The sequence below is a fragment of the Volvox carteri genome (genome assembly GCF_000143455.1).
Source record: "Volvox carteri f. nagariensis unplaced genomic scaffold VOLCAscaffold_22, whole genome shotgun sequence".
Taxonomy (NCBI): Eukaryota; Viridiplantae; Chlorophyta; class Chlorophyceae; order Chlamydomonadales; family Volvocaceae; genus Volvox; species Volvox carteri.
The window spans coordinates 257,248-269,685 of NW_003307565.1; the positions used below are offsets into that span (position 1 = coordinate 257,248).

General features: G+C 52.0%; 2 protein-coding genes across 2 annotated transcripts in view; one reads left to right on the plus strand and one right to left on the minus strand.

Moving 5' to 3' along the window:
- Positions 1 to 6,013, plus strand: part of VOLCADRAFT_120940 (uncharacterized protein) — a gene marked incomplete at both ends in the record, with an annotated part of 8,434 nt that extends 2,421 nt beyond the window's left edge. The window contains 8 exons of the mRNA XM_002951085.1: positions 732 to 865; positions 1,712 to 2,186; positions 2,623 to 2,738; positions 3,084 to 3,178; positions 3,613 to 3,776; positions 4,359 to 4,496; positions 5,313 to 5,444; positions 5,882 to 6,013. Of these exons, the coding sequence (XP_002951131.1) occupies positions 732 to 865; positions 1,712 to 2,186; positions 2,623 to 2,738; positions 3,084 to 3,178; positions 3,613 to 3,776; positions 4,359 to 4,496; positions 5,313 to 5,444; positions 5,882 to 6,013 (1,386 nt within the window). The remainder of the gene's footprint in view (positions 1 to 731; positions 866 to 1,711; positions 2,187 to 2,622; positions 2,739 to 3,083; positions 3,179 to 3,612; positions 3,777 to 4,358; positions 4,497 to 5,312; positions 5,445 to 5,881) is intronic.
- Positions 6,014 to 11,957: 5,944 nt separating this feature from the next.
- The window catches only part of VOLCADRAFT_91636 (uncharacterized protein), a gene marked incomplete at both ends in the record, with an annotated part of 3,897 nt that continues 3,416 nt past the window's right edge, over positions 11,958 to 12,438 (minus strand). Inside the window, one exon of the mRNA XM_002951169.1 lies at positions 11,958 to 12,099. Within this exon, the coding sequence (XP_002951215.1) occupies positions 11,958 to 12,099 (142 nt within the window). The remainder of the gene's footprint in view (positions 12,100 to 12,438) is intronic.

Genomic DNA, 12,438 nt, shown 5'->3' on the forward strand with positions numbered 1-12,438 from the left:
TGGTGGAAGGGGGGAAGTGGTGGAAGGGGGAAGTGGTGGAAGGGGGGAAGTGGTGGAAGGGGGGAAGTGGTGGAAGGGGGGAAGGGGGAAGTGGTGGAAGGGGGGAAGTGGTGGAAGGGGGAAGTGGTGGAAGGGGGAAGTGGTGGAAGGGGGAAGTGGTGGAAGGGGGAAGTGGTGGAAGGGGGAAGTGGTGGAAGGAGGGAAGGGGGGGAGCTCAAGGGGAATAAAAAACGGGAGGAGAGGAGAGGCACGTCTTTCCCGCCCCCTTCCTTGCACGGCCATCACATCGAACGAGCGAATCTTACTCCACGATGGACTCGGAGTACGACTGGTGTAGTTGTAGTACGACTTATTAGTTGCGACAACTAGACAAGAACGAGAACTGCCTATGCCTAGGCAGTGGCAGTGCCATAGGGTCCTACCCGGTGTTTGGCCCTCAGTGCGAGCGCCCCTACTAAATGGCCCTTTTTACGGCCCTGTCGTACTTTGTCGTACTTGGTGGGCGGACAACAGCGAACGAAATCAAATCTTCCGTGCCCCGACATTCCCAATCCCCTCAGCACTCGGCCCTCACCATGAATTTCGAACTTTGGACACACCCCGTGGATCCAGATCCATTTCTGATTTCCTTGCAGCATATCATGATCCCCCTCACCCCCTACTCCCCTACTCCCCTCCCACTCTCCTCTCCTCTCTAAAATGAACGTGTGTGTTTTTTAATTAAAAAAAAGGTTTGCACCATCCATCAGCCCAATTCGGACATCACGGAATGCTTCGACGACTTTCTGCTGCTGTTTGGCGGCCGTACAGTGTACGGCGGGCTGTGGTCCGGTGCCGTGGACTTTTTCGCGCAAAACGGCTTCAGGTTAGTGCGGTTGGGTAGTGCGGTTAGTGCGGTTGGGTTAGTGCGGTTGGGTAGTGCGGTTAGTGCGGTTGGAAACGTGTATGGTGTGTGCTTATGTATGTCTGTTGTCTGTACGAGCAAGGGTTAATCAGGGAAGGGAGTCCAGGGAGGACCGGCAGGGGGGGGAGTCCCGCGCGCGTTTCGTTTTCTCCTGCTCCTCGTCCTCCTTTCTGTTTTTCCACACACAACCAAGAGATAATAAATTCATTTATCGAATTGGAAAATGTACGGCACAACAAGGGAAGTGTGTCGTACTCCATGGCCCTATACCATTTTCCTGCATCCCCACTTTTGCAAATGAGCTTTTCCTGGGCAGTTTGTATGTATGTATGTATGATGTTGTTACAGGGTGGTATAGCTCCGCCAGCGGCCCCCTTTCCCTTGGAGGCAGTTCCCTGCTCTCCCCTGCGAGAGGGGCACCCTAATCCATTCACCCCGTCCGACTTCAGAACGTATTCGTTGGGTTCAGCAACTCACCACCAGCATCCAACCAAATCTAGCGGATCAACGGCGCCACAACGTAGTTCCTTGTCAGCGCGCAAATTGCTATAATCACGTCCTACACCTCCACAAGATGGGGGGCCCACCTCCCAATTCATCACCCCTCACACACCGAGGGGTCGGCAGGCCGATTTGAACCCGGAATCTCCGGGAACAGAAGTCAGGCCTTAACTTCTGCCAGCCACCAGTATGTACGTATGTATGTATGTATGTATGTATGTGTATATTCCATCCGGGCCTTTACCCTCCCGCCTTTTTCCTCCTCTCCCCTCCTCCCTCTCCCCCCTCTCCCCCCCACCCTTCCAGCTGCCCAGCATTTAAGAACCCCACGGACTTCTTCTTGTCGGTCATCACTCGCAAGGAGGGTGCGGCGGAGACACTGGCGGAGGTGTACGGCAAGGCACGACCGGCATTGCTGGCGGCGCAGCGGGCAGCGGCAACTGCATTGGAGGCGACGGAGCCGGGTGGTGGTGGCGGCGGCGGTGGCGGCGGCGGTGGTGGCGGCGGTGGCGGCGGCGGTGGCGGCCAGGAAGAAGATCCGCAACAACAACAGCAGCAGCAGCAGCAGTTGGCTCATGTGGTAGTGGTGGCGGGGGGAGAGGTGGAGGCGGCGGCTGAGGAGGAAGGAGGGGGGTCAGTGATGTCCGGCGGCGGTGGCGGCGGCGGTGGCGGCGGCGGTGGCGGCGGCGGTGGCGGCGGCGGTGGCGGCGGCGGTGGTGGCGGCGGCGGGGTGGGTGAGGTGCCTCATGCCGCTGCCGCTGCTGCGCCGTTGTGGTTCCAGGTGGGGGTGTGGGGGGAGGTGGTGTGTGTGTTTGTGTGTATGGGCAATGGTGGTTTTGGAGGTGTGCGGGTTTGGAAAGTGGGGCTGGCGGGTTGGCGGCTTGAAGGAAGCGACACACAGCCGTGCACACGCGGAGAGAAGAGGGAGAGCGCGTCCTCCTTCTCTCTCCTCCTTTGCCTCCCTCCCTCTCCTCCTCCCTCCCTCTTTCTCTCTCTCCTCCTCCTTTTTTCACCGCTTTTTGGAAGTAGTGAAGGCTTACCGGGGGTTCTTAGGGATCTGTTTCTGTTCCTGGTCCTGGGAATCTGGTGGGAATCTGGCGGGAATTTGGCGGGAATTTGGCGGGATTGCCACATTTGCTGAAGTCATTGTTTACTATTACGGCTGCTGCGGCTGACAATTTTTGCTGCCGTACACATCCGTACACACGCGCGCGCAGGTCTACGTGCTGTCGACCCGGTACTGGCGGACGTGGATTCGGAACCCCGTCATGATGACGAGCGAGCTGGTGCAGTACGCTTTCACAGCTGTTTTCATTGGATTGATGTACTGCAGGTACGGAAAGGATTACCGTAAAAATACTATCCAGCTCTGACTGTCATTATTTAAATGTGCGCAACGAATATATATACAGAGAAGTACACCGTACATATCCGTACATGTCAGCACACACGTGAAAAAGCTAAATAACATGTTCCTGCTGCTTTTCAACACACAAAAAGACATCTGTCTATCTGTCGTACTAATGTGAACGAACATCCGTCCTTCATTCTCCTCCCTTAAAAGATTTGTCCTCCCTCGCTCATCCCCTTGCTTTGGTGTCGTACACATACTTTCGTACATAGACTTCCGTACATTGACACGTATTGCCCCCTGACACACACAAACCCTTCTGTCCAGGTTCGATAACGTGTTGGGTCGGGGCGACTACAACCGCGCAGCCTGCATCTGGTTCTCGTTCGCCATTCTCTGCTTCACGCCGTCGTACACCGCAGGTGGGAGCGCAAAAAAGAGGCATTCAGGAGGCGGAACGCGCGAGTTGACGGCTTTGTTACTAACTGTAATTTTGACTCCTAGATGCTTGGGTGGTATGTACGTACTGAGATGATATGTACTATACTACACTGTATACTATACTATATAATCTATATTACTATATAATCTATATTACTATATAATCGTATTACTATATAATCTATATACTATATACTATATGTACTATATTATATGTATGCTAAATGATATGTCACTTAACACGATGTCATGTTTAGCTGACCGCATCCACCTTCGTACACATCCACATCCACATCCACTGGACATTGGCGTACAGGCACATGACATGGAAACCAAGTAAATAGAAACGAAATAAAACGTAGTAAATGTATTATTTGGTAATATTGTTTGGTAAACGGCGGCGGTGCGCATGCAGTGACGAACTGGGCTTCGGAGCGTTTGCTATTGAAACGGGAGTTGGGTCAACGGTTGTACGGCATGACGGCGTACTACCTTTCCCGTAATTCCGTACTATTACCGTTTCAAATGGCGCAATGTGCGCTATTCCTGTCCGTGATGTACTTCTTCGCGGGTTTCCAGGTGGGCTTTATTGAGGGGAGGGCGGGTGAGGGGGAGAGAGGGGGGAAAAGAGGGGGGCGAAAGAGAGGGTGGGGGCCGGAGAGAGAGAGAGGTCGCTCTGGGGCAGTAGTGAAGCAAAGCCGCGCAAAGGCTTTAGGTTTTAAAAACCCCAAAACGGCCGCGGCGGTTTAGCCCGTCAGGGCGTAGGACGGCTTTGCGTGTAGGAGGCGGTGCGTGTGGGGGGGAGGGGAGTGTGAGGTGGCGGGGACGGATGCTGTGTGCAGTCTGTCTTTTCCCCGCAAGGTGAGGAGAAACCCTTGCCACCTATGTGTATCGCATCTATATGATTAGGAGTTCCGCAGGTATTAGTTGGGTTAGTTAAAATGAATTCGTAATTCCGTAACTTTCTGTTTAGGCGCCTCAATCCTGTCCCAAACCTCTTCTTTTTAACGCCCTCCTTCTTACATTTGCTGCTCCCTAACTCCAGTCAGTCCTTCGCCCTTTCCTCCACCCTTTCCTTCCTTTCCCCACTCTTGCCCTGAAAAGATCTTTTCCCCCGTTGTTCCCCCAACAACCCCCCGGCATTGCCGACCCATTGCTCAGTCCTCCGCCTCCGGCTTCTTCACCTTCTTCGCGGTGTTGTCCATGTTTCAAATCGTGTCTGAGGGCATCGGGGCCTGCTGCGCCGTGGCCACCCGCACGCCCACCTCCTCTGTCATCCTGTTGACCTTCGTGCTGCTGGTACTGCTCGCCTTCTCGGGATTCCTCACCACCACAGTAAGCAAGATTATCATCATCATCATCATCAGTAGCAGCAGCAGCAGCAGAAATAGAAGAAGTACAAGAAGTAGAAGAGGAAATTGTTGGTAATAGATAAAACAAAGAATGTAATGTCCAAGACGCAAATTATATACCCCTGTGTAGCAGCTGACCGCTGAAAAGGTCTCTCGAGTTGCTGGCGGTCGCGCTCTGCGCGTATTTATAGCACCGTACTGTGTACCGGCTGCTACACCCTGTTACTACAAGTTACAAGTGCCGCACGAGTGCGGGGGGAGTTCGTCAAAGCCGGGAGGCCATGGACTATATATATTGGAAGTTAATTCCACCGTACAACGAACGGTAGTTTTGTTTGGTCCTGCTACCTAGACCCCACCTCATCCAGTCACCCAACGTCCGTAGAGATCGATCAGCCATGCAAAACGTGTACTAGCCATGCAAAAAAGCGGATTTTTTTTCTTCTACAACACGCGGTCGACAGGATTCGAACCTATGCGGGAGATCCCATCTGATTTCTAGTCAGACCCCTTAACCACTCGGGCACGACCGCGGATGATTAGAAATCAAAAGACTATCCTACATAAAGTGATCAATGCGGTACGCGTAAAGTGATCAATGCGGTATGCGGTACGCGGTACGCGTAAAGTGATCAATGCGGTATGCGGTACGCGGTACGCGTAAAGTGATCAATGCGGTATGCGTAAAGTGATCAATGCGGACTCTTTCGATTTCGTACCTGCCTACCGTACCGTCCTGCGCTGTACCTTGGAATCCTACCAGGTGCCGGTGTACTTCCGTTGGGTCCCAAAAACGTCGTACTTGACGTACGCTTTTTCTGCGCTTGTTGAGCGGGAGTTCTCCCACATCAACTTCTACGACGAGAGCACGGGAATGGTGATACCGGGCATGGAGGTCAGGAAGGGCATGAAAGGGGGGGATGGCCTAAACTGCGGACGTGAAGGATCGATTTCTTCCTACACTTAAGGGAATTGTAGTGGCCCGAGATCACTTGGACAGGAGGACATGGGCGGGGGAGAGAGGGGTGTGCATGTGTGCGTATATGTGTGGCTGCGTGTATGTGTGTGTGTGTGTGTGTGTGTGTGTGTGTGTAAAAGCCTGAAGTGAGTTTCGGAGGTGGAGGCTTGGAAGGGCCCACACACCGAGAGTGTGCGCGTGTGCGTATGGGAGGGTGAGAGGTCGTGTAATACACAATACCCACATCAACCCGACACACATACATACCTATGAAGAGACCTCTGCCGCGTGGAGAAGCCCGCATAGATAATACTCGCGTCACTCACCTTCCCTCTGCCCCGCTCTGCCTGTACCTCCCCTTCCATGTACGGCAGGCCTTCCCGTCCACCCTCCGTACGGGTCTGTCGTACAGCCAAAACATTGGCGTCCTGGCTGCCCAGGTGGGCGGCATGGAGGTGATCAAGTTGACCACATTTCATCTGGCACACCGATTTAATTTACTGTAATTCATGTGGGATATGGTACGACAGGACGCAGTACGGCACATCAACGCCGTGCGGCAGGACACGGCGCGATAACGTGCGTGTATGCATGCGACGAAAGGGATGTCCCCCACTTAAATAGAGGAGAGGGAAAATGTTGTAGGGAGGAGAGGATGAGGGAAGGGGAGGGAGAGAGGGGGCAGGCAGCGTGGGAAGACCGCAACTCAAAGATTCTTTGCTTTTCCTAAGTCCGTTACATCTCGTAGTGCTTGAAATGGCATGAGCTTTCTAGTTGGGAGACGTTCATACATGGATGGATGGCATGAGCTTTGCGAGCATATGCATATGCCTGCCATAGGGTGATGTTTTGTTTGAAAATAGCGCGGACGATGAATCGTTGCATTCCCATGTTTTGATTGGTTGTTGGTTACTTCCCAAAGACAGCGCAGACGCATTTTAGGGAAATATGGCTCAATTGGTTGGTTAGGTCATTGTTGGAGAGAGGAAGCACGAAATACGTTTTGGATGGCTTGGAAGGTTGGTGTGTATTTCCCAGGGGTTGGTCGTTCGGGATATTTTGGTGCAACATGCGTTTTTGCAGCTGGGGATGCGGTGTATGCTTTGCAGTTAGTTATTTAGTTGGTTGCAGTTCATGTCGTTGCAGTTCAGTTCTCGTCCCCCCCCCACCCATGGTGGTAAGAACTTTTCGGGAAACGAAAAGCGGGTTAGGATTTCATGTCTGTCTGTATGCCTGTTTGGCCCTGTCTTGTCGGTTTGGCAAGAATAAACGCGTTACTGTGTTTTATCACATACGAGAAAGACAAATGAGCTGAAAGAATATTAGTTAATTTCTGCATCTTGTATATTTAGCGTTTTTCGGTTTCAATTATCTACAGTATGGCTTGTGGGTGTACTGCATACAATGGTATCGGCGGAGGGGGTTCGATTGGAATGCGATTGGTGTTCTTGGTGTCCTCGTGTTTTTCCCTCCTCTTTCCTTGAGCAGGGGTTATTTCACCGCCAGGTCGCAAGGATGGCCATGTTTGCGAGGAGGACCAGGCCTGTGTGCGCGTTTTGTAATTTGCGGTGGACCTTGCAATGGCTTTTGGCAGGAAAGGGATAATAAGTGAAGCACCTGCTTGGATGGACGCGCTAAGAACGTTTCCATGCATTGCAGGTTAGGATCCTCAAGATGAGTTACCATATTCAATAAGAACATTTACTTAAATTAATAACTTTACGCGGTCGACAGGATTCGAACCTATGCGGGAGATCCCATCTGATTTCGAATCAGACCCCTTAACCACTCGGGCACGACCACGGATGCGCAAGGTAGCAAATTAAAGTATTTGGTCGACATCTGTACTTTGGTCTACTTGTGTGTTTGTGTGTGACAGGGTTGCGGCTGATGGACCCCTTCCTGTAAAACTACCCATACGAGCCAAAGGCCCAAGGGCAATACCTAAAAGCCACGGAGAAAAGGAAACGCCGCACTATCAGCCGAGACTAGCGCCCAAAGGGGATAACTGAGTTGCGGCGAGCCCACATACGTTCCAACACCCTCGCCAGACGTACTGCTTCCCAGTTCACGGCCTCCAACATGCTCTGTTAATGATCGAATCCCTCTTCCGCACGAGTATTGCTCATGCAATTTAACTGCAGGAGATAACAGGAGGGTAGGATCCAGGCTGGAATTAGGGAAGAGCTCTGTCGCAGAATTAGCCTGGATTTATTCCTGACAAAAGAATTGGTCCGTCGGGGTCTTGAATTGTTCTGGCAGGCTCGCCAGAGATATTCGAATTGCGCTGTGGAGCCCCGGAATTGGGCTGTACTGGGCCTGAATTGGCCTGTCCGGGTGCCGAAAAGCCAGCTTGATTGCAGAGTCTGTGGACGCCAGCACATGGTTAACTCGTGTTGCTGTGGCCACCCAGCGCCATGCACGGTTCTGTATCCACAGTGTTGTGTTCAGGCGCGTGTTTACATCTCTTCGTCTGTTGAATGATTGGATGAATGAATGAATGAATGAATGAATGAATGAATGAATGAATGAATGAATGAATGAATGAATGAATGAATGAATGAATGAATGAATGAATGAATGAATGAATGAATGAATGAATGAATGAATGAATGAATGAATGAATGAATGAATGAATGAATGAATGAATGAATGAATGAATGAATGAATGAATGAATGAATGAATGAATGAATGAATGAATGAATGAATGAATGAATGAATGAATGAATGAATGAATGAATGAATGAATGAATGAATGAATGAATGAATGAATGAATGAATGAATGAATGAATGAATGAATGAATGAATGAATGAACGAATGAAAGGGGTTTTACGTTGTGGCGTCTCGCCCTGCCACTGGTTCGGGTCGGTTCGGGTGGTGGTATCTTTTCGTCGAACACACACACACACACACACACACACACACACACACACACACACACACACACACACACACACACACACACACACACACACACACACACACACACATGAATGAAATGAGAACCGAGGACGGTAACCAGGCGTGTAGGGTTCCTGCCACTTCCTGGCCCATGTACAGAATCAAAACCAACACAGTAGTTACAGAGTTCCAATAAGTTTCATAAGTTCCTTCAACTACCGCGATTCTGGATGCCTGCCTGAGAGTTTCCGGGCCGACCCCGCAATTGGTCGAAATTGCTCGATAGAAGGGTTGAAATTGGCACGGGGTCTACACCTGGGACAAGTTAAATTGCCGGGACAGGCCCTTGAATTGGCCTGACAGGGACACAAATTGGCCTGGCAGGGACATTCCAACAGTCAGGATTAGCCTGACAGGGACACGAATTGGCCTGGCAGGGACATTCCGACAGTCAGAATTAGCCTGTCGGGTTGTCGAATTGGCCTGGCAGGGACATTCGGACAATCAGAATTGGCCTGTTCGGGGCGTCGAATTAGGGAAGCACAGGAATTGTGCGACCGGGGCAGTCCAAAGATTTGCTCTCCCCGACCTTGTGTCCTACCCTCTAAGATAACCGATGCTCTGACCAACCCGGAATGGGAGGGTTGGGGAACCTCAATGTTACGACTGTTTTCCTTCTTGGAGTGCAATATTTATAACGGAATACCGCAAGAAGTCGTGGGGGTGTTGACTGCTTTCTGAGTAGGGCTCTCTCCGAAGGAGCGGTGATAACGGCACTAAGGGAGCGCTTGATGGGCGACTGGGACCATGCGCGTCTGACTGTCTTGCCAGAGGAGTACCCGGAAGCGACCGGGAGTACAGATGACCGGAAGTATAAGCACTGGGTGGGGCTGCCCTTTTCGGGTGCCGCAGCCGTCATGTGGCCAATACATGCTAAGGTTTTTCCATTCCTCGTTTAGCACATCGTAAGCTGATGCAGTTTCGTTTATGTTGCTGGGCTTTGGAGGCAAACAGAGCACAAACGGGCAAGTTTGCCATGTCCCCAGGGAGCAGCGGTTTTGCCGCTGTTGTGGCACCAATAGCCAAGTCGAGGGTGAAAAACACGCAATGATGGAATGCCCAGCCTATAATGATAGTCATGCGTAAGAAGGATTCGATCATGAACAGGGCATAAGGGTGGAGGCCATGAAATGGGAGTCAGCGCATCTGGCGAGGACCTTGAAACATATGAGAGCGCACCGCAACTCTGTTATTCCTTATGGGCCCTAGCCTGGGCTGATAGTGCGCTGTTTCCTTTCCTCCATAACTATTAGGCGTTTAGGTAGGTATTGCCCTTGGGCCTTCGGCTCGTATGGGTAGTTTTACAGGTATGGGGTCACGCAACCCCAACCATGTAACACACACACACCACACATTTATACAGGCACAAATTTAGGTGTCCTGTGTGGTTTGTTGTACAACACCGCGCCGTACAACCACTCCCTACACACGGCATCTGAAAGGCCCGGTTGCCCTCCTCGCCTCTCTCCCCCATGTAGTGGCTGGCCGCTGTAAAGGCCTCTCTTCGAGATGCTGGCGGTCGCGCTTAGCGCGTATTTGTATAGCCGTACTGTGTACCAGCTACTACATCCCCCCCCCCCACACACGCTTACCGCTCTGTCCAACTCCCGATGGTTTACAAGTTACAAGTTCCCCTCGCAAGTGCGGGGGCCCCGTCCTTAAAAGACGGTGTGGTGCCCTGGACGGTCAATACGGCCGTGATTATCGTTATGGTGTGTGATTGAAGACGGCGCTTTCCTCTACCCCTGCCCCAGGCCAGGCGGTGAATCCTGCCCTTTAGTGCCATGCGTGTCGTACTGTGTACCGCACGTCCCGCCATGAACAAGGCCAACAGGTCTGCGCTTACCCCTCGCATGCTGCTGCTGTTGCTGCTGCAATTGCTGCTGCTACTGTTGCTGCAGTTGCATCAGGGTCATCTGCGGCGCTGCTGCTGCCCGCCTGCGGGCGAAACACATACGGGGTTCTCTATCGATGGCCGCCAAGAGGCAGTAGTACAGAAGGTGTGTGTGTGTGTGTGTGTGTAGAGACGGACGCAACCACGTCGGGAGCAGAGCCCAACTGCCTCTCCCCACGCCTTCGCTGTTAATTACATGTCCATCTGTTTGGTCCATGTGCCCTCCGTAACATATATATCATATCATATCATATCACACACGCGCACATATTACCGGAAGCCATACATCAGGTGATTTAGAGGCCCACGCGTCATGCATCGCACCAGACATCTTTTGTCGTATTTAAGTTGTACGGTCATGCCACATTAACGGTCATCCAAAAATATTGTTATGTTGGTTGGAAACAAGCTTACCAACACCACAACCCGCAGCACCGCCCTGGTTAACACCGCAGGGAGATGGACATGCACAACAGCCGGGGTGGTCGAGGCAGAGAGGCAGAGGAGGAGGAGCATCCCCCGGACGTGGACCGCTGAATACCGCGAGTGCGACAGACCTTCACGCACACACGTACACCCCTGTTTTGCGTGTGTACGACACAAGTCATACAGCACTCCACCATAGGACACATGGCATGCGTCCTATCGGTCTGCCTGTCTGTCTGTCTGTCGGTCGGTCAGTGTCTGTCTGTATGTCTGTCACCCCAACGCAACGTAACACCGCAAAAAATAACTCGTAACAGACATTCGTCTCCAGCCCGGTTGATGTTCCCATCTGAATGGCTGGGCCCCTCACAGCCCTCTGGCCCCCACATCCGCGACCTCCAAGTAAGCCCCCCAGCTGCTCTTTTACGACAAAAAAAACACATCACCCCCTCCTTCTCAGGCGGGCTACGCGGCCTCAAGGACTCACACAAATAACTTGCCTACACACACACTTACACACACAGACACACGCACACACAGACACACGCACACACAAACACACGCACACACACACACACACTTACACACACTTACACACACACACACCTCCCGCATCCTTCAACAATAACCTCCCAGCAACAAGGCGCGAGGCCCTGGAGGGCTCTGAAGGGCACCGCCGTACAATTCGACCGTACAAATTCCAAGAGAATATCATGCGCTGTGCGCTTTTCGCTCCACATACGTGGTAAATTAATTCCATATTATTTTATCATATTATTATATGCGTGTTATCGGATAGTCGAAATATGTTTCTCTCCCTCCCTCAGAGCGGTTTTGTAAGGCAGGTAAGATATTACATGGTATTATGATATTATGTTTAACATTTTTAGGAACCAAACGAGACGGCGTAACTCCTCCGTTGGGCAAACACCTTGTGAAGAGCAGCTTTACCGTACGACAGTCGCTGAGACGTCACCACCAACTGGCTGAGAGAGTCCAGTTTGATGAATGAGCGGCGAGTGGTTAAAGGGGGAAGGGGGGGGCATTAATTTGGATTAATGCCGTCGCTCTTGCCTCTTTTCTTGCCTCAGCGCCAACTCCCCCCCAACACACACACACATACACACAAATACACACAAATACACATACACATACACACACATATATCAACGGAAGCCCGGCGACTGCCCGACGACTGCCTTCGGGGCCCCTCCCGCCTTGCCACCACCGCCACCCCCACCACCGCCAGGGACTTGCGTCGTGGATGTGGCGACTTGCAGTTTTTTTAACTGTTCTTCAAATTGCTTCCTGCGGGATTCGAACAGAGGATCCTTCCTTGGCGCGTAGATGGCGTAGCAGGCTTGTCGGAAAGCGGGTCATGTTAGGATCACGGGATTGGGAGCACTACCCACCTAGCGCACCACTTTCCCCCAAATCCTCCTGTGTTGACATCGCCAACTTACCCTCACCCTCGCCCTCGCCCTCGTCATCCGGACTCAATCCGCCCGGATTTGGCCCCGCATTCCAGGAACCCGTTCCAGGTCCATTCCGCCGCTAAAGTTCCATTTTCAGTATCCGAGCGGTGGTGTGTTGTGATCTGCACGCGACGCAGTCGCAGCCCTGCGCCCTGCCCTTACATATATCCAT